Source organism: Myotis lucifugus, unplaced genomic scaffold (genome assembly GCF_000147115.1).
Source record: "Myotis lucifugus unplaced genomic scaffold, Myoluc2.0 scaffold_0, whole genome shotgun sequence".
NCBI classification, from domain to species: Eukaryota; Metazoa; Chordata; class Mammalia; order Chiroptera; family Vespertilionidae; genus Myotis; species Myotis lucifugus.
Window position 1 is genome coordinate 20808735 of NW_005871048.1, and position 19990 is coordinate 20828724.

At 39.7% G+C, this 19990-nt stretch overlaps 1 protein-coding gene across 1 annotated transcript in view; it reads left to right on the forward strand.

Moving 5' to 3' along the window:
- LOC102438452 (solute carrier organic anion transporter family member 6A1) overlaps positions 1-19990 on the forward strand; it is a 106672-nt gene that overhangs the window by 13983 nt on the left and 72699 nt on the right. Inside the window, exons 3-6 of the mRNA XM_023756524.1 lie at positions 7161-7343; positions 9966-10062; positions 14309-14427; positions 16159-16271. Of these exons, the coding sequence (XP_023612292.1) occupies positions 7161-7343; positions 9966-10062; positions 14309-14427; positions 16159-16271 (512 nt within the window). The remainder of the gene's footprint in view (positions 1-7160; positions 7344-9965; positions 10063-14308; positions 14428-16158; positions 16272-19990) is intronic.

Here is a 19990-nt window from a genome sequence, read left to right on the forward strand (position 1 = left end):
TGGCCCTCAGCCCCTCACCCAGACAGGCCAAATCTCCATGGGGTGAGGGTCCCCACTGCGGGGGGGGGGGCTTGACCAGCCTGCAAACAGCCATCAGCCCCTCACCCAGGCTGGCCAGGCACCCCAGCGGGACCCCCACCCTGATCTGGGACACCCTTCAGGACAAACCAGCCAGCCCCCACCCGTGCACCAGGCCTCTATCCTATATAATAAAAGGGTAATATGCAAATTGACCCTAACAGCAGAACGACTGGGAATGACTGGTCACTATGACACACACTGACCACCAGGGGGCAGATGCTCAATGCAGGAGCTGCCCCCTGGTGGTCAGTGCGCTCCCACAGGAGGAGCTCTGCTCAGCCACAAGCCAGGCTGATGGCTCCCAGCACAGCGTTGGTAGCGGGAGCCTCTCCCGCCTCCTTAGCAGCACTAAGGATGTCCGACTGCAGCTTAGGTCTGCTCCCTGCTGGTAAGTGGACATCCCCCGAGGGCTGCTGGGCTGCCAGAGGGATGTCTGACTGCCAGCTAGGGCCCGATCCCCCAGGGAGCGGGCGTAAGCCAGCAGGTGGACATCCTTCGAGGGGTCCCAGACTGCAAGAGGGCATAGGCCAGGCTGAGGGACTCCCCCGAGTACACAAATTTTTGTGCACCGGGCCTCTAGTTATAAAATATTAATTATTTCAAACATACTCTAATCACAATTCTAAGATCCCTGTCCCATTGTCCTTTTTTGTTCCTGGCTGGAAATTTTTTTTCCTCTTTACTGATTAAGGTATTACAAATGTGTCCTTATCCCCCCATTGTCCCCCCCATACCCTCACTCAAGCCCTCTCCCCCCTGGTGTCTGTATCCATTGGTTATGCTTATATGCATGCCTACAATTCCTTTAGTTGATCTCTCCCCCTTACCCCTACCCTCCCCTACCTTCCCTCTGAGGTTTGAGCATCTGATTGTTGCTTCTCTGTCTCTAGATCTGTTTTTGTTCATCAGTTTATGTTGTTCATTATAAGCCACAAATAAGTGAGATCATGTGACATTTATCTTTCTTCCACTGGCTTATTTCACTTAGCATAATGTTCTCCAGCTCCATCCATGCTGTTGCAAATGGTAGGAGTTCCTTCCTTTCTATAGCAGCGTAGTTTTCCATTGTGTAGATGTGCCAAAGTTTTCTAATCCACTCATCTGCTGATGGGCACTTAGGCTGATTCCAAATCTTAGCTATTGCAAATTGTGCTGCTATGAACGTAAGGGTGCATATGTCCTTTCTGATTGGTGTTTCTGGTTTCTTGGGATATATTCCTAGAAGTGGGATCACTGGGTCAAATGGGAGTTCCATTTTTAGTTTTTTGAGGAAACTCCATACTGTTCTTCACAGTGGCTGCACCAGTCTGCATTCCCACCAGCAGTGCACAAGGGTTCCTTTTTCTCCACATCCTCACCAGCATTTGTCATTTGTTGATTTGTTAATGATAACCATTCTGACAAGTGTGAGATGGTACCTCATTGTCATTTTGATTTGCACCTCTCAGATGATTAGTGACTTTGAGCATGTTTCATATGTCTCTTGGCCTTTCTCATGTCCTCTTTCGAAAAGTATCTATTTAGGTCCATTGTCCATTTTCTATTGGGTTGTTTGTCTTCCTTTTGTTGAGTTGTGTGAGTTCCCTGTAAATATTGGAGATCAAACGCTTATTGGAGATATTGTTGGCAAATATGTTCGCCTATGCAGTGGGTTTTCTTGTTGTTTTTTTGATGGTTTCTTTTGCTGTGCAGAAGTTTTTTATTTTGATGTCATCCCATTTGTTAATTTTCCCTTTAGTTTCCATTGCCCTAGGAGTGGTATTGGTGAAGAATAGCTGGAAAATTTTTGATCCAACTAGTTATCTTTCCTGCACTGTTGAGGAACATTTTAGAGAAAAATCACACAAAAAAAGGATAGGTTAGTTAGTTCCACAATGAAGTTCTTACTGTTAACCTCAATTATGCTCTTACATGGATCCATTCTCCTGACATTTTTTTTTTTTTAGTCTACTCTCTTTCATTATTCACAACTTTCCTCTTGTTTTCGTTAGTTTGGGCTACTATAACAAAAATATTATAGGCTGGGTGGCTTAAACAACAGAAATTTATTTCTCACAGGCTGAGAGTTCAAGGTCCAGGTGCCTGCCAATTTAGTTCCCGGTAAGCACCCTCTTCTTGGTATGCCCTCATATGGTTGTAGCCAAGAAAGAGAGGGAGAGCAAGCTCTCTAGTGTTTCATCTTATAAAGGCACTAATCCCATTTATGAATATTCTACTTTCATGATTTAATTACCTTCCAAAGGTAATTACATTGGGAATCACATTAGGAATTTGGGTTTCAATATATGAATTGTGGGGGGATACAAACATTCAGTTAATAGTACTCAATATCTTCTGTATTGGATAGAAAATACATGTGATAAGAGAAAATTGCCTCAATTTCTTACCATAGAAACTATAACTCCATCTATATTTTCATGTTTACATTCCTTACTTCTTCATTCCTGTTAAAATGGAAGAGCTATCCTCCTGCTAAACATCCTGTTCTTTCTTACCTACTTGGGAACTTTATTCCAATGATGATCTGTACCTCCTTCTGCAAATTCCTCTCTTTTTTTGGTGCTACTCATTGGCACCCAAGTTCTTCCCATTCTTTTTTTTTAATTAAATCTTTATTGTTCAGATTATTACATTGGTTCCTCTTTTTTCCCACCATAACTCCCCTCCACCCAGTTCCCACCCCACCCTCCGCCCTCACTCCCCACCCACTGTCCTCATCCATAGGTGCACGATTATTATCCAGTCTCTTCCCGCACCCCCCACACCCATTTCCCCCCCAAGAATAGTCAGTCCATTCCCTTTCTATGTCCCTGATTCTATTATAATCACCAGTTTATTGTGTTCATCAGATTATTTATTCACTTGATTTTTAGATCCACTTGTTGATAGATGTGTATTTGTTGTTCATAATTTGTATCTTTACCTTTTTCTTCTTCTTCCTCTTCTTAAAAGATACCTTTCAGCATTTCATATAATACTGGTTTGGTGGTGATGAACTCCTTTAGCTTTTTCTTATCTGTGAAGCTGTTTATCTGACCTTCAATTCTGAATGATAGCTTTGCTGGATAAAGTAATCTTGGTTGTAGGTTCTTGGTATTCATCACTTTGAATATTTCTTGCCACTCCCTTCTGGCCTGCAAAGTTTCTATTGAGAAATCAGCTGACAGCCGTATGGGTACTCCCTTGTAGGTAACTGACTGTCTTTCTCTTGCTACTCTTAAGATTCTCTCTTTGTCTTTTGCTCTTGGCATTTTAATTATGATATGTCTTGGTGTGGTCCTCTTTGGATTCCTTTTGTTTGGGGTTCTCTGCGCTTCCTGGACTTGTAAGTCTATTTCTTTCACCAGGTAGGGGAAGTTTTCTGTCATGACTTCTTCAAATAGGTTTTCAATATCTTGCTGTCTCTCATCTTCTGGCACCCCTATAATTCTGATGTTGGTATGCTTGAAGCTGTCCCAGAGGCTCCTTACACTATATTCGTATTTTTGGATTCTTTTTTCATTTTGCTTTTCCATTTGGGTGTTTTTTGCATCTTCGTATTTCAAATCTTTGACTTAATTCTTGCGATCCTCTGGTCTGCTGTTGGGAGTCTGTATAATATTCTTTATTTCAGTCAGTGTATGCTTAATTTCTAGTTGGTCCTTTAGCACAACATCGAGGGTCTCACTAGATTTCTTGAGGATCTCACTACATTTATCGGCCGTTTCTAGAATATTCTTGAAAAACCTAAAAAGTGTGGTTTTGAACTCTATATCTAGTATTTTGCTTTCCTCCATTTCTTTCATTTGTGTCCTGTTTCTTTGTCTTGGCATTTTTTATGCTTCGCTGTGTCGATAGAGTGGCTTTCTGTGCTAAGTGTCCCAATTACCTGAGGTAGACACTCTTGGTGCACCCCCTTGTGGGTTTTGTGCACATCTTGTTGTAGTTAAGCCTTGATTGTTGTAGGTAAAACTGGGAGGATTTAACCTCCAGGGCAATTGGCTGTGAGAATCAGCTGTGTCTGCAGTGGGAGAACTTCTGTGCTGAAGACACCCTTATGGGGCAAGACTTGCTTCAGTGGGGCTTTGGTGCTCACTGCGTCTGCCCCCTGAGTGTGTCCCTTATAGATCTGAGGAGTTGTAATTGGATGGTCCCACTCTGACCACTGGGTACACTGGCTCTTGGATCTAAGGAGGTGCTAATCTAGCCTTTGCCTGAGGCTACCCAGCAGAAGCCAGCTGTAAAGCAATGCAAGTTGCCCTGGGGCCTTGGGGCAGCTGCGGTTTGTTAAGTTATTTTCAGATTACAAAGGGCCGGGCCTTTCATATGCAAAAGCCTCCGTGCAAGGCTTGGGCTGGGCGGGGTCCCAGGGGATCAACAGGGCGGGCCGAGCGAGCGAGCAGTATGGCTGCTCTCAGTCCTGCCTTCAGAGGTCCTGGCAATCACCTCGAGTGCCTCCAAGAGAAAGCTGCCCTCAAGTTCTGACCGATGCCAGACAGTCCCATTTCTCCCGTATGAGTCTGGGTCCCCAGAGGCTCGCCTGGAACTGGAGCTCAGAGCCTGAGACTCCCTCCCAATTGAAAAAGACAATCGTGTCCTCAGCCGCCAGACCTCTCCGCATGCACCTCCGCACCTTTGTATTTACTTCAGCACCACACCTCCTCTGAGTCTCGGTATGCTTTTCTCTTTCCTTCTAGTTGTAGAAATTCCTGTGGTTCTGGATGATGTCCGTTATGTCTTTTAGTTGTATTTTTGAAGTGGTTGTGCGAGGCAGCAATCTCTGGTGTTTACCTATGCCGCCATCTTGGTTTTTTCCTCTTCCCATTCTTAAAAAGCAAAAACAATAATAGAAATAACTTGCAGTCCTCTTTTTATCACTTTGTAAAATCTCATCATTTTCATTGACAAATATTTTGAAAGACATGGCCAAGCTTTCTGACATTATTTCATATTCTTTTTTCAACCCACTTGAGCATGGCTTGAACCCTAAACACTGCAATGAACTTATTTTCACAAAGCCACCAACATAATTCATGCTATTTAATATAATTAAAACTTTTGACTTGTTATAGTTCTTGAACTATCAACAGTGTTTGTAGTACTGACTGTTCCCTTCTTCTTGAAACTATAGTCCAAACAAAAGATTTTTTTAATATGAAGAAAGGTGCTAAAAGATTAGTTTTATCCTATTTGTGGAAAAAAATTGCTTTCAGATATTGGATAGCAGGAATATCAGGACCATAAGCCCTAGGAAAAAGAAACCAACAAGCCGATTTTCTAGGAGGAGGCAAAAGTAGTAGACTAGGGATATATTTGATTAAGGAGGGTGAAGGACCTCCTTAAGTTTAATAATCATGAATTCAAAGTGAGTTTTGCATGGTTGTGTGTTTTCCTATGGCCACATTCAGTTTTTAAAGTGTAGGTGTAGAGTAAGGAGAAGAGTTTAACTTGACTAGGGTTGCAATTTCATTGAGGGATTGCATGACATACAAGAGAGCAAGGCATTTAAAAGTGTTACGATGACAACGAAAGAAGTAAGGGTATAAAGGGACTTTGAGATAGTGAAAAGGAGCAAGATCAATAGATTATATAGGTCCTGGTGGGTTTTAGGGATTGGTGACATTGGGTTACTAGAAGGAGTGAGCTAGAAAGGTAAAGATCTTCGTAGGATGCTTTAAATTGCAAGTAAGGAAGGTTTGTAGTTCATTGTGTTTGCAAGTTTAAATTGAATAGCTTTATACCGGCTAAGTGGAGTTCAATGAAATGGGAAGAAAGCAGTTCAAGGAACTCACTGGCTGGGTGTTGATACTGATATGTCTATATAAAATTAAATTATCAGTAATTTGAATAAACATTCTAGAGACCTCCTCCTATTTAACATGGAATCAAATATTCCATATGAATACTGAACCAGCTGAAACTTTCCATTAGTGTACTATTTTGCAATCTACACATTAACCAGTTTTTCACAGTAGTATTTTCAGAACATCTGTTAAGTTCCAATCAAATATACACAATCAAAATGATCTAATAGCATTGTTTAGATCTACCAGGCTAATAACAAATGCAATTCTAACAAACATTTATTTACTATTGTTTTATAAACACGTGAATAAAAAAAAAAAGCTTAAGAAATAGACTGTCCTGGAAAGAAATTTAAAATCTAGTGGATTATTATATAATGACTAACAAAAACTTTCATTGTGTAATACAGTGATTTTCAGCCTTTTTCATCTCATTGCACATATAAACTAATTACTAAAATTCTGTGGCACTCCAAAAAAATACACTTTTTGCCAACCTGGTGGAGTAAAGGGGGGTCAGTAGGGAAAAAGGGGGCTATCTGTAATACTTTCAATAATAAAGATCAATTTTAAAAAAGAAGAGAACACAAAGTTACAGAAACAAAAATAAATAGGTATAATTTTGATTCATCACACTGAATGGCTACTATTGTGTTGGCTATTGTCATTTGTTTATTTGGCAATCTAAAGGAAAAGAGGTCAGTGCCCCTGACTAGTCAGGTATTGCATGTTTTAAAAATTCTTATGGTGCACTCATTAAAAATCACTGGTATAATGCCTGTCCTTGTGGACCTATGTTTTAGAATTTAGTGGGTATAAAATGGAAAATTATTTTAATCAGAGTGACACACAAAGTTAATTGTCAGAGAAGTGGATATAGAACTAAGCTCAGTAGGTAATCTTTAATAATTCAGATCATCTAAAAAGGATACTTTTATCCTAGTCAAAAGTCAGAGTTACCAGATGCCAAATTTAAGATATGTATATTTACCTATGCAAACAAGTATGTATATACATATAGTCATACATATACATTTATGTTTGGTTTATATATAATATTTGCATCTTTTTCAGTATTCCCACAAATTTTATTTTATCATTCCATTTTCCTGAGAACATGTTGATTAATTGTACAGCTATTACATTCAATGTAAATGAAATCTTAATTAAAAGAAAAAAGTATAATAGTGGAAATATCTTGTAAAAGGTAAAATATTTCATAAAATACACTGTGTATTTGTTGTATGTTTAAGTTTTGACTCATTTAACAAAAAATTTAAATTATCCTTTCAAAAGTTATTTGTGAAGAAAAGAAGATTTCCGATGATTGCAAGAAATCCTTTCCAAGCTACGCAATGTATGTAACTTTCATCATACTTGGGCAGGCTGTGCAGGGAATAGCAGGAATGCCTCTTTATATCCTTACAGTACCCTTTCTTGATGACAGCATTGACGAACACTCAATTGGTACTTATCTAGGCAAGTTATTTTTCCTTATTTTTATTGAGCTTCTATATTTTGCTGTGCATATCTAAACTGATATACAGGTGCTAATTATTGGCTTTTATAATAACACTAGTAGCCTGGTGCACAAAATTCGTGCATGAGGGGTGGGAGTGTCCCTCAGCCCAGCCTGCACCCTCTCCAATTTGGGACCCCACAGGGATCGGGCCTAAACCGGCAGTCGGACATCTCTTACAATCTGGGACTGCTGGCTCCTAACCGCTCACTTGCCTGCCAGCCTGATCGCCCCTAACCACTCTGCCTGCTGGCCTGGTTGCCCCCAACTTCCCCCCCTTCCAGCCTGATCACCCCTAACTGCCCCCCGCCGCCAGCCTGATCGCGCCCAACTGCCCCTCCTGCTGGCCTGATCACCCCCAACTGCCCCCCCTCCCCTGCCGGCCTGCTTGCCCCCAACTGCCCTCCCTTCCTGGCCTGATTGCCCCTAACCTCCTCTGCCTCGGCCCCGCCACCATAGCTTTGTCCAGAAGAATGTCCGGAAGGTCTCCCTGTCTAATTAGCATATTACTCTTTTATTAGTATAGATTGTAATAAATGGTAACTGGTATGTTTAACTTCAAAATCACATTGAGCCACTTAATTCTGAAAAGCTGCTTGAGATTTGGAATTGTAAACAAGTCATCTGAAGGCCACCCTAAAAGATATAGAGCAATAGAAAAAATACATTCTTAAGTAATTAAAACTATAATCTTTCCATATATATATATCATATCAAATTATATAGGCTGCAGTTCATTTTTCTAGAAAAAAAATCTCAAAATAACCAGACTGAATTTCTTGAGTAGATGTATGTTTAAACTTATGGGATATGTGTAGGAAGTTGCTGTCATCATGTCCATAAGGGAAAATAAATGCCTCTTCAGTACTAGATTCAGTGTGGTGCTAAAATAGTGATCATTGTTCTAAGTTCTTTACATAAATTAACTCACTAATCTTTGAGAGGAGCTCTGATATTTTGAATTTAATGAAAACAATCTCATTCATCTTTTCAAGGAAAGAAGTGATATGCTATTTAATTGACCACAGAGTAGTATCCTCAGTTCACAGTGTTTTATGCTAATGTATTCTGCAATAAGTAACGCTGAGGTTTATCTCAGAATAATCTGTACTTCCTTATATTACAATAGCTTCTAGTCCTAGTAGATCATCTATTTGTACATCTATTTAACTATCATATGTGAAAAAAATAAAGTTGTTTTTTATACTTATTGTGAAGGTGACATAAAATAAAATAGTATTTTGTGTCAAAATAATAATTTCCCTTCAGAGGTAAGGAAAGGCATGCCAATAAACTAAAATGTCTGATATTCATATATATGCTTTTAGAAAAAAAAATTGCTGTGATTTATTAGTCTTAGCTGAGGGTAGAAACAAATACATTAGTTTTACTTTTGGTTCTATGGAATAGCAATCAGAACTCACATATATGTACTGCAGAGAGAAGTTTACTTTATTGCCACCTCTTGTCACCCTGGCAGCTAATATGAAAGATGCAAAGGGGACGAGAATGTATCATTATAAAGTAAAATCTTGTGTTAGTACCACAAATTAAAGTGAAATATGGTGTATTTCATTTATATTAAATGCAAATGCAGTGGGACCTTGACTTACGAGTGTCCCGACTAACGAGTTTTTTGAGATACCAGCTGTCTCTCGGCTGATTTTTTACAGTGAGTTGATAGAGTAATTTGAGTTAACGAGCTCCTTAATGAGCTCCTTAAGGAGCTCGGTCTCGGAACGAATTAAACTCGTAAGTCAAGGCCCCACTGTATATTTATATATACTACATTACATATATAGATGAAATAAGATACAGTGTATTATATAATTAAATTATCTGAGTTTCTCTAGTATATGCATTGGATATATGTATGGTAGCTAATTTTATGTGTAAGCTTGGCTTAGTTTGGTCAAACACCAGTCTAGATGTTTCTGTGATATTTTTTAGATGTGGCTAACATTTACAATCAGTAGACTTTGAGTAAAGCAGATTACCCTCCATAGTGTGTGTAAGCCTCATCCAATCAGTTGAGGCCTTTTAGAATAAAGACTGAGGTTTCCCAAAGAGACAAATCTTTCTCCAAACTGCAACATAGAGAAACTCTGCCTGAGTTGCTCCAGCCTGCTGTACTGCCCTATGGATTTCAGACTTATTTATAGCCTCAAGACTGTAATAATAATTCTTACCTGGATTTCAAATCTGCCAGCCTATCATACACATTTGCACTTGCCAGCCCCCACAGTTGCATAAGCTAATTCCTTAAAATCTCTCTTGCTCTCTAAATATCTTATTTGTAATAGTGCCAACAATAAAAAATTAAAAAAGGAAGTAGAAAAAATAATTCCCACTGAGAGATATTGATCAGAAAAACAGGAGATGGTCACCTGTGAATAAAAATAGTTCAGAAATCACTTCACACATACACACAAATCCTTATTTGTTCTGTTTCTCTGGAGAACCCTGACTAATAAAGTATACTGTGAAGCTTTAAGAAGGAATCCATTTTAGTGATGTAACTTTTATTATCTTGTGACAAAGTTGGGTTATATAGTAGTTAGATGTCACTATTCATTTTATAGGCATGCTGGAAGCTTCACTAACAGTTGGATATGCTTTGGGTTATGCAATAGCAGCACCCCTGGTTACCAACCCTAAGAGGAGTACTTCTAATATAACGTAAGCCATTTTCTTTCCTTTTTTGCCAACATTATGTAAAATATTTATTTGATAGACACTTTAGCTTATAAATAGACTAGAGGCCCAGTGCATGAATTCGTGCACTGGTGGGGTCCTTTGGCCTGGCCGGTGATCGGGGCCAATCGGGGCCCTCTCACCCAGTCCAGATCGGGGCTGATGGGGGCCAGCCAGATCCAGGGCATGTCCAGCCCTCTCGCCCAGTCCCAGTTGACCGGACCCCAGCAGCAAGCTAACCTACTGGTCAGAGCGCCTGGCCCCTGGTGGTTAATGCGCATCATAGCAACTGGTCAAGCAGTTGACCAAATGGTCGACCGACCGGTCAGACACTTAGCATATTACACTTTTATTATATAGGATACAATTAATTTTTAATGACCATATTTTTAGAAAAATATATGTAAATGTGACTGATATGCACATATATGTACATATCAATACATCTATAATGTATATTTTTTACAGTACTGCTTGAAATAGAATTTAAAAGACATTACTTAGAATGACAAGCTAACTAGTAATTCTGCATATAATTTTTTAAAAATTGTGGTAAAAAACATGTAACATAAACTTTATCATCCTAGCCATTCTTTAAATGTACAGTACAGTGTTAACTATATGCACTTTGTTGTGCAACAGATATCTAGATCTTTTTATCTTGCTAAACTGAAACTCTTTATTTGTTGCACAGCAACTTCCCTTTTTCCCTTTCTCCCCAGCCCCTGGCAATCATCATGCTATTTTCTGTTTCTAAGAGTTTGACTACTTTAGATATCTCATATATGTGGAATCATGCAGTATTTGTCTTTTTGTGACTAATTTATTTCACTTAGCATAATGTCCTTAAGTTTCATTCATATTGTAGCATGTGACAGAATTTTCTTCTTTATTCATTCTTCTGACAGTGGACATTTAGTTTACTTCCTATTTGTGGCTATTGTGAATAATTCTGCAATTTCCATGAGTGTGCAAATATCTTTGAGATTCTATTTTCAATCCTTTGTGATATATACCCAGAAATGGAATTTTTAAAAAAAAATCCTCACCCAAGGATATGCTTTTTGATTTTTTTTTTGAGAGAGAAAGAGAGAGAGAGACATTGATCGGTTGCCTCGCAACTGCACCCCAATCGGGACCGAACCTGCAACCTAGGTGTAAGCCCTAACTAGGAATCGGACCCAGAGTAGAGGACACTCCAACCAACTGAGTCACAACAGCCAGGAGCAGAAATGGGATTTTTAAAAGAAATCTCCAGCCCTAACTGGTTTGGCTCAGTGGATAGAGCATCAGCCTGTGGACTGAAGGGTCCCGGGTTTGATTCCAGTCAAGGGCATGTACCTTGGTTGCGGGTGCATCCCCAGTAGGGGGTGTGCAGGAGGCAGCTGATCTATGTATCTCTCATTGATGTTTCTAACTCTCTATCCCTCTCCCTTCCTCTCTGTAAAAAAATCAATAAAATATATAGTTTTTTAAAAAAGGAATCTCCATACTGTTATCCATAGTGGATATACCATTTTTTATTCCCACCAGTAGTGCACAAGGTTTCCAATTTCTCAACATCTTTGCCAATACTGGTTATTTTCTGTTTTGTTTTGTTTTTTGGTAATAGCCATCCTAACAGATGTGTTGTACATTTAAATTTAACTTCCAATTTCAATTTATTTTTGCCTATAATAGGAAGCATGGGCCAAGATTCTATTTTCTCTCAAAGAAATAGCTAATTGTACTAATGACATTTTGGATCATTTCCTTTTTTAAAAATTTTTATTTTTACTGATATTAAATACCATTTTTACCATACATTAAATTTCCCCATAAATGAGTTTTTTTTTCTTTTCTCTTGTCTGTCTAATCCATTTTCTGGCATTTTTCTATTTAAAAAAAATATATATATTTTTATTGATTTCAGAGAAGGGAGAGGGAGAGAGAGACAGAAACATCAATGATGGAAGAGAATCATTGATTGGTTGCCTCCTGCAAACAACCACAATGCAACCCGGGCATGTGCCCTGACTGGGAATCAAACCTGTGACCTCCGGGTTCATAGGTCTACACTCAACCACTGACCCACGCTACTGGCTGGGCTTCTGACATATTTTTCTATTTAATGCCAATACTACAATATTTTAAATATAACTACTAAGTATAACTAGTGCCCGACCAATATGGCTCAGAGGTTGAGTGTTGACCTATGAACCAGGAAGTTATGGTTTGATTCTGGTCAGGGCACATGCCTGGATTTTGGCTTGATCCCCAGTAGGGGGCCTGCAGAGGCAGCCAATCAATAAGTCTCTCTCATCATTGATGTTTCAATCTCTCCTCCCTCTCCCTTATTCTCTGAAATCAAGAAAAATATATAAAAAATAAATATAACTAGTTATATTTAATAACTAAAGCTTTATCATATAATTTGCTATTTGGATGAATAAGTCTCTACTCATTATTGTTCATTAAAAATCATTTGCAAAATTACTTTCCAGATAAATTTGATAATCTCAGGTTATAATCAAATCATTTTGATTTGACATACTTGAATTTATGTGTCAAATTGGGAATAACTGTTATCTTACTATGTAAGAATATGGTATATTGCTCTATTTTCTCAACATTTCTTTTCTGCCCTTCACTAAAGTTTTATGATTTTATTTATTGAAGATATCTTATGAAGTTTATTCCTACTGATTTTATATATTCTGTTAGTGTTATGCATGGAATCTTTGTATTATGACATTTACTAATCATTTACTTTTAATAGGAGACTATATTGATTTCTAAGTTTGTCTTATATCTGTTACTTTATTAAATTCTTTGCTTATACTTTGTAGTTTCTTTAAGTTTATTTTCCTTAATTTTTAAATACTCAGTTATTCACACGAATGTGTGTAACTTTTATCATATTATATGTAATATAATGAATATAGTTAGAATATATAGCTGGGTTCAAAAGTAAAACAAATAAAATTTCTAAAAATTATAAAAATAAGAAAATTTGTACCCCTAGTGGCAATCTGGAGTTGAAACTTTCTAGGCATAGCATACTGTACAATGGAAATCAAGATTGCAACCCTGTGTCATTGCACTTTGGAATTGGTATCCCTGAGTGATGTAGCAATGGATAAGGAGTTGGCCCACATTCATATAATTTGCTATTTGGATGCATAAGTCTCTACTCATTATTATTCATTAAAAAATCAGGAGCTGTGTTTGCAAAATTACTTTTCAGATAAATTTGATAATCTCAGGTTAAAATCAAATCATTTTGATTTGACATACTTGAAATTATGAGAGATAATGCCTATAAGCAAGCTACTCACCAGGTGTCTGTTGGCAGTAAAGTCACCTGTGAGAAACCAGCATCTCCAAAACTGTGGGTTCCTAGGGTTGTGGGCATTTCCCCATGATGGCTGGTTGGACAAAGTCTTAAATGTGTGCGAAACTGAAGACGGTGGCAGCTGTGTAGTAATCAACTTCCCTAAATCTCCTCCCTAAATTATACAAAATAACTTCACAACTATGAAAATTTTCCACAAGATCATAGTCGCAGTATCAAGGAACACAAAGAATGCTGAAGTTGTAAACTGTGATTAAAAAGAGAAAATTTAAAAATCCCAGCACAGGATCCTTCACACTCCCATCCCACTCTGTCCACTGTAAGGCTTTGCGGTTTACAAAGGTGGAGCAAGAAAAATTGCAGGTAAGAGAGGAGATAATGGCCAACAAAGGGTCCTGAGGTTGATTAGGTATGAGCACTAGAAGGTAACTCACTCTTAGTCTGAGAGTTGAGAGAAGGGACTATAAGAAAGAGATTTCATAATAAATGTGATTTAAAGGGTTAATTGTGCAACTTAAAGGGGAGGTTTTCACTAAAGGGCTAGGTGCGTGATTTAAAGGGGCAGGACTGATTTTAAAGGAGAGGTGAGATTTAAAGGTATGGTCTTCGAAATGCTTAGCTTCTGTTGAAGAAAGTTTTAAAAATATCAACGAATTACTCATCACCGCCTGAGTGGACAGGGGAGAAAAAAGAAAGGGAAAAATTTAGGGGCCTGCAAGACAAAAGGGAACTACGTAATTGAAGGACTCACAACCATTCACTCTCAGCAAAGCAAACAACAAGGACAAATTAACAGAAAATGTTTCATTTCTCTCTTTATTTTTCTTTCTCTGTTAGATTATGGTTTTGTTTGTAATAAAATACACAAACTTGAATTTTTTCACTTTTCTCTATTAGAGTTGATGGCGGTGATAATGAACACTGGTTACATACTTGGTGGATTCGCTTTGTTTTTGTCACAGTTGTGGCATGGTCGACATTAATAGCATTTTTATGCTTTCCACGGCATATAAAAGGTGACTATACTGATATAATTAATTTAATTAAAGGACTGTAGGTTCCTCATCCCACCCTCACCTCTTCTTTCCCCTCCCCCTCATTCTCAGAATATGCTTGTACTACATTTCTCTCTGTCATAGATATACAGAGACGTGGGATAGTATTATCTGAACAAATGAAGCCTTGTGTGGCCAGATACTATTTTATTTATGTACCAGACTTTCATAAGTGAATATTTTTTGCTCCTTGTCATTTATTTTAAAAAATGCTTTATATCTAAAGTTTATGTTTTCTTAAAGAAAGACATCTATTTATCTAGTATCCTATATAATAAAAGGCTAATATGCAAATTGTCCCCTCAACTGGGAGTTCAACCAGGAGTTCCACCAGGGGGCAGAGCTGGCCAGCCAACCACCCGCAGTCCCTCCCCCTGGCAACCCCCCCCAACCAGCCCTCCCCCCAATCAGTGCCAGGGCCAGCTGGACCCTACCCATGCACGAATTCGTGCACCAGGCCTCTAGTTATTTAATATATGTACTACCTCATAGAATTGTTGTAATCCTATATAATAAAATGGTAATATGGAAATTGACCCTAACGGCAGAATTAACAGAACAACTGCTGGACCAGTCACTATGAGGCACACTGACCACCTCTTGGTCCCTTTCCCTGGCCAACAGGCTTCGATCGCCTGATGGCCACCCGTAGTGGAGGTGGGGCCAGCAAGTGGGTGGGAACAGCCAACCTCTTGGTCCATTCCCTTGGCTGTCAGACACCGATCACCCGAAGGCAAATGGGGAACTGGGGGTGGGTGGTGGCAGGGGGTGGGGCTGGCTTGCAGCAGCTGGAGAAGATGGCTCTGATTGCAAGCCAGGCCTAGGGACCATACCCGCACACAAATGTTGTGCGCTGAGCCTCTAGTATAAAATAAAAACTATTGAAATTCTTTTAAAAACAGAGAAATAAAATATTCTCTTTATGATAGTACATTTTATTGGTACAAAATGTTTTATTAACATTAAAGACTATTATTTTACATTTTAGGACTGTACTGTCAAATAGTGTAGAACCTTGCCACATGTGACTATTTAAATTTTAAACTAAATTAAATTTGAAATCCATTTACTCAGTCATAGGAGCTAGTTTTAAGTATTTAATGGCTAAGCTATTGTACAGTACAAAAATGGAAAATTTTCATTATAACAGAATGTTCTTTAGGAGGGTACTGTTAGAAGAATGTACCTTTTAGTTAATTAGATTGACTTCAACTTGTTCAAAAATAGCTCACTTGGCATTCCAAGACAAACTAGGTTTATTAGGATGTGTATATATGTTCTACATGTGTTTTATTTTTATTATTTTTTAATCTTTATTGTTGAAAGTATTATAGATGTCCCCCATTTTCTCCCCCATTGTTCTCCCCCACCCAGTTCCCACCCTTCACCACCCTATTGTCAGTGTCCATAGGTAATGCATATATGCATATAAATCTTTGGTTAATCTCTTCCCGCCCTTTCCTACCACCTTTCCTTTGAGATTCCTCAGTCTGTTCCATGTCTGTATGTCTCTGGTTCTATTTTATTCATCAGTTTATTTTGTTCATTAGATTCCTTGTTCGTTTATTTTGATTTTTAGATTCAATTGTTGATAGATATGTATTTATTGCCATTGTATTGTTCATTTTTTTAATATATTTTTTTCTTCTCACTTGAACATGTCATAAGATTCTTTTGCTTGTTAACATATAGGTACAGGAAAGATAACAACATCTGAGAGACAAGAAAAGCATGAACCATTTGACAAAAAGTATAAAGATCAGGAATTTGGAACTAGTATCAGTGATTTATTTGCTTCTATTTGGGTAAAGTAAAATATTTAACTTGTTTTCCCTTCTGTTCACAACTTCACCCTTTAGTTTGCCTGCAGAATAATAGTTTTCACATGTAGATTTTATCAAGTCATTTTCCAGATTACTTGGTTGGTGAATTTCATACTCTTTTAGTGAGACTTTAAATACCCTTCACAATAGCATCAACTGAATTTTCCTTATTTCAGAATTTTACCCCTTTCTCCCCCACATTTCATCCACTTACTGTTTCATGGATGCGTTAGGTACTTTTGTAGTTCTGTACCTTTTTAGATGTAAATCTCTCAACTTCAAATGTTCTTCTTTCTCTTCTTCATTGGAAAAAAAAACCTCTTTGTCAATCTTATCTTAATGAGTTTCTCCTTTAATGCTTTCATAGGTATTTATTCAAAATATAATATAACATAACATGTTATATGGTATAAACATATACATAGTACTTTTTTTACTAAATTAGTCTAATTCTTCTTAAAATAAATAGCTATGTTGTATAAAATCATAAGTTTTGTTTACTTGTTTTCATTTAAACACAAAAGTGTTTATATTTTTATCAAATCATGAAACCTTTCTAGTAATGGTCTATATTTTATTCAGACTTTTATGCAATTTTTACTTTTACAAAAATATTTCATGTATTTCATATATTTCATGTATTTTAACAATATAGAAATAAATTAGGGAGTCCCAGCAATCAGATCCTGAGAAACACTGCAGTACAGAAGACTGGGATCTTAAGCCAGCCAAAGGAACACTTCACTTTTTCATTTTTATTTTATTTTATTTTTTTATTACTTTGTTATCTTTTTTTCTTTTTTTCGTTGTTTTCCTATTTTTGTTTGTTGCTTTATTTTCTATTTCTTTTCACATTATTTTTCCATCACTCTATTTTATTTTATTTTTATTTGCTATTTTTATACCATTTTTGAAATCAAATCTTTTGTAAATTTATTATTATTATTTTTTCTTGTTCTCTTTCCTCTTATCCACCCATCCTCTTTCTACTTCCTCTATACTGAACTGAGATCCTCCCCATATTCATCCAACTCTTAACCTTATCTTCTATATATAAGCTCAGCATCTACAGATTCTGCCCCCACCCTCTTTGCTGGGGGTTTGGTGTTTGTATTTTTTTCTTTTTCTTTTTTTAAATTATTATTATTACTTTTTGTTTGTTTATTTGTTTGTTTATGTATTGGTTCTGTGGTGTTTTCCATATATATATATATATATATACATATATATATATATATATTCTCCTTTTCTTCCTTATTCTTTTCTTGCTTATCTTTTTCACTCTCTTCGATATCATTTATGCTCTCTTTTCTCGCCCCTAATTCTCTTTTCTCAGGTGGTCACTTATAGTAGAGTTATTATTGTCATGAGTACATTCGTGCTTTAGTCCCTTTGTGTTGTGTCTTGTCGAGGTGAATTTTATCCTGTCTGGCCAGGTGCTAGAGAATGAGCCTCATAACCAGACACCTGGAGAGGAAACTCCATCCACAAACGGGTCAATAACACCCCAGGCCCAACTACAGAGGCAGGAAGAAGGTGGCAGTGAGGGAGAGAGCGTGAGACAGTGAGGGACCAAAAGAGGAGTGTGTGGTCATGTGGGATGTGTGTGTGTGTATGTGAGTGAGGCACAGATAGATCCCACAGGGCCTTCGGGGTCAGGCTAAACAGGTTCGCCTAATGAGGCAGCCACTGCTACCGTGTAAGAAGTTCTAGGAGGCCGGCTCATCCTCAGAAGCCTAGCATTTTTAAGGGGAGAGCTGTTGTAACTGGGAGCCAGGACTCACCCCCATCCAGGGTGCCCTCAGATAACACCTGGGACTTTACAGACAACCTTGCCAGGGACCTACTACCTCGGCTGTTGTCCCATGGTCAACAAGTCTCCAGCCACCCTGGGCGCAGGCTCCTGTGAGTTCTGAAGTATGCTCCCCTCTGACCGGCCCAACGCCTTAGCCTGGGGCACTGCAACCACACAAGCCACAGACACGTGAGCAGCCTGCCCCGTCTGAGGAGCAGCAGCCACATGAGCAACTTGCCCACGATTGAGGAGCGGCAGCCCCATGCAGCCTGCCCCCATCCAAGGAGCAGCAGCTGCACAGCCCACACCCTCCTCCTGTCTGAGGAGCAGTAGGTGTGCAAGAAACCTGCCCCATCCAAGGAGCAGCAGCCATGAAAGCAGCCCGTCCCCCATACGAGGAGCAGCAGCGGTGTGTGCAGCCCATACACATACGAGGAACAGCATCATCACGAGCAGCCCACTCCCATTCAAGGAGCAGTAGCCGCCCGAGCAGCCTACCCAAGTCAGAGGAGCAGCAGCCATACGAAGAGATCCCCACATCTGAGGAGCGGCAGCCCTGTGCAGTCCACACTGGTCCAAGGAGCAGCAGACACACGCAGCCTGCACCTGTCAGACGAGCAGCAGCTGGGTGAGCAGCCTGCCCCCATCCGAGGTGCAGCAGACACACGTGCAGCTTGCTCCCGCCCAAAGAGAAGCAGCCACGCAAGCAGCCAATCCCCCATCCGAGGAGCAGCAGCCATGCGAGCAGACAGCCCCCATACTAGGAGCAGCAGCCGCACGTGCAGCTCACTCCGGCCCAAGGAGCAGCAGCCTCCCGAGCACCGAGCACCTGTCCAATGAGTAGCAGCCACACGAACAGACAGACGGACCACATCTGAGGAGTGGCAGCCCTGTGCAGCCCACACTGGTCCAAGGAGCAGCAGCCACATGCAGTCTGCACCTGTCCAACGAGCAGCAGCTGGGTGAGCATCCCACCCCCATCTGAGGAGCAGCACCTGCTCAAGCAGCCCGCACCTGTACGAAGAGCAGTAGCCCTGTAAGCAACCTGCCCCTGTCCAAAGAGCGGCAGCCTCATGAGCAGCCTGCCCCATCTGAGGAACAGCAGTAGCGTGCAACCAGCTCCAATCCAAGGAGCAGCAGCCACATGAGCAGTCCGTTCTCATCCGAGAAGCAGAAGCCACGTGAACAGCCCGCTCCTGTCCAAGGAGCAGCAGCCGCGCTCAACCTGCTCCCACCTGAAGAGCAGCAGCCTCGTGATCAGCCCACCCCTGTCCAAGGAACAGCCGCTGTGTGAGCAGCCTCACCTACCAGCCAGAGGAGATACCACTGCTACGAACAGCACCCACCAGAGGAGCCGCTGCCAACTGAGGAGCAGCCACTACTGCGATCACTTGAGGAGCAACTGCAGCCTGAGGAACCACTGCCACCCAAGGAGCAGCCTCTGCACGACTCGACATCTAGATCAGTCGGTGAGACCAAAAATGGGTAGACACAGAAACCCCCAAAGGAAAGAAATCGTAGATTGCCAGAAAAGTGGCTAAGTGAAACAGAGGCATGCAATATGCCAGAAAAAGAATTCAGAATAAGGGTCCTAGAGTGCATAAACCGGTTGGAGGAAAAAATACACAACTTAAGTAAGAGTCAACAAGAAATGGACGAAAAAAATCAATAACTTATGTAAGAATCAAGAAGAAATGAAGCCCTGACCGGTTTGGCTCAGTGGATAGAGCGTCAGCCTGTGGACTGAAGGGTCCTAGGTTCGATTCCCGTCAAGGGCATGTACCTTGGTTTTGGGCACATCCCCAGTGGGGAGTGTGCAGGAGGCAGCTGAATCATTGTTTCTCTCTCATCGATGTTTCTACCTCTCTATCCTTCACTTTCTCCCTTCCTCTCTGTAAAACAACAA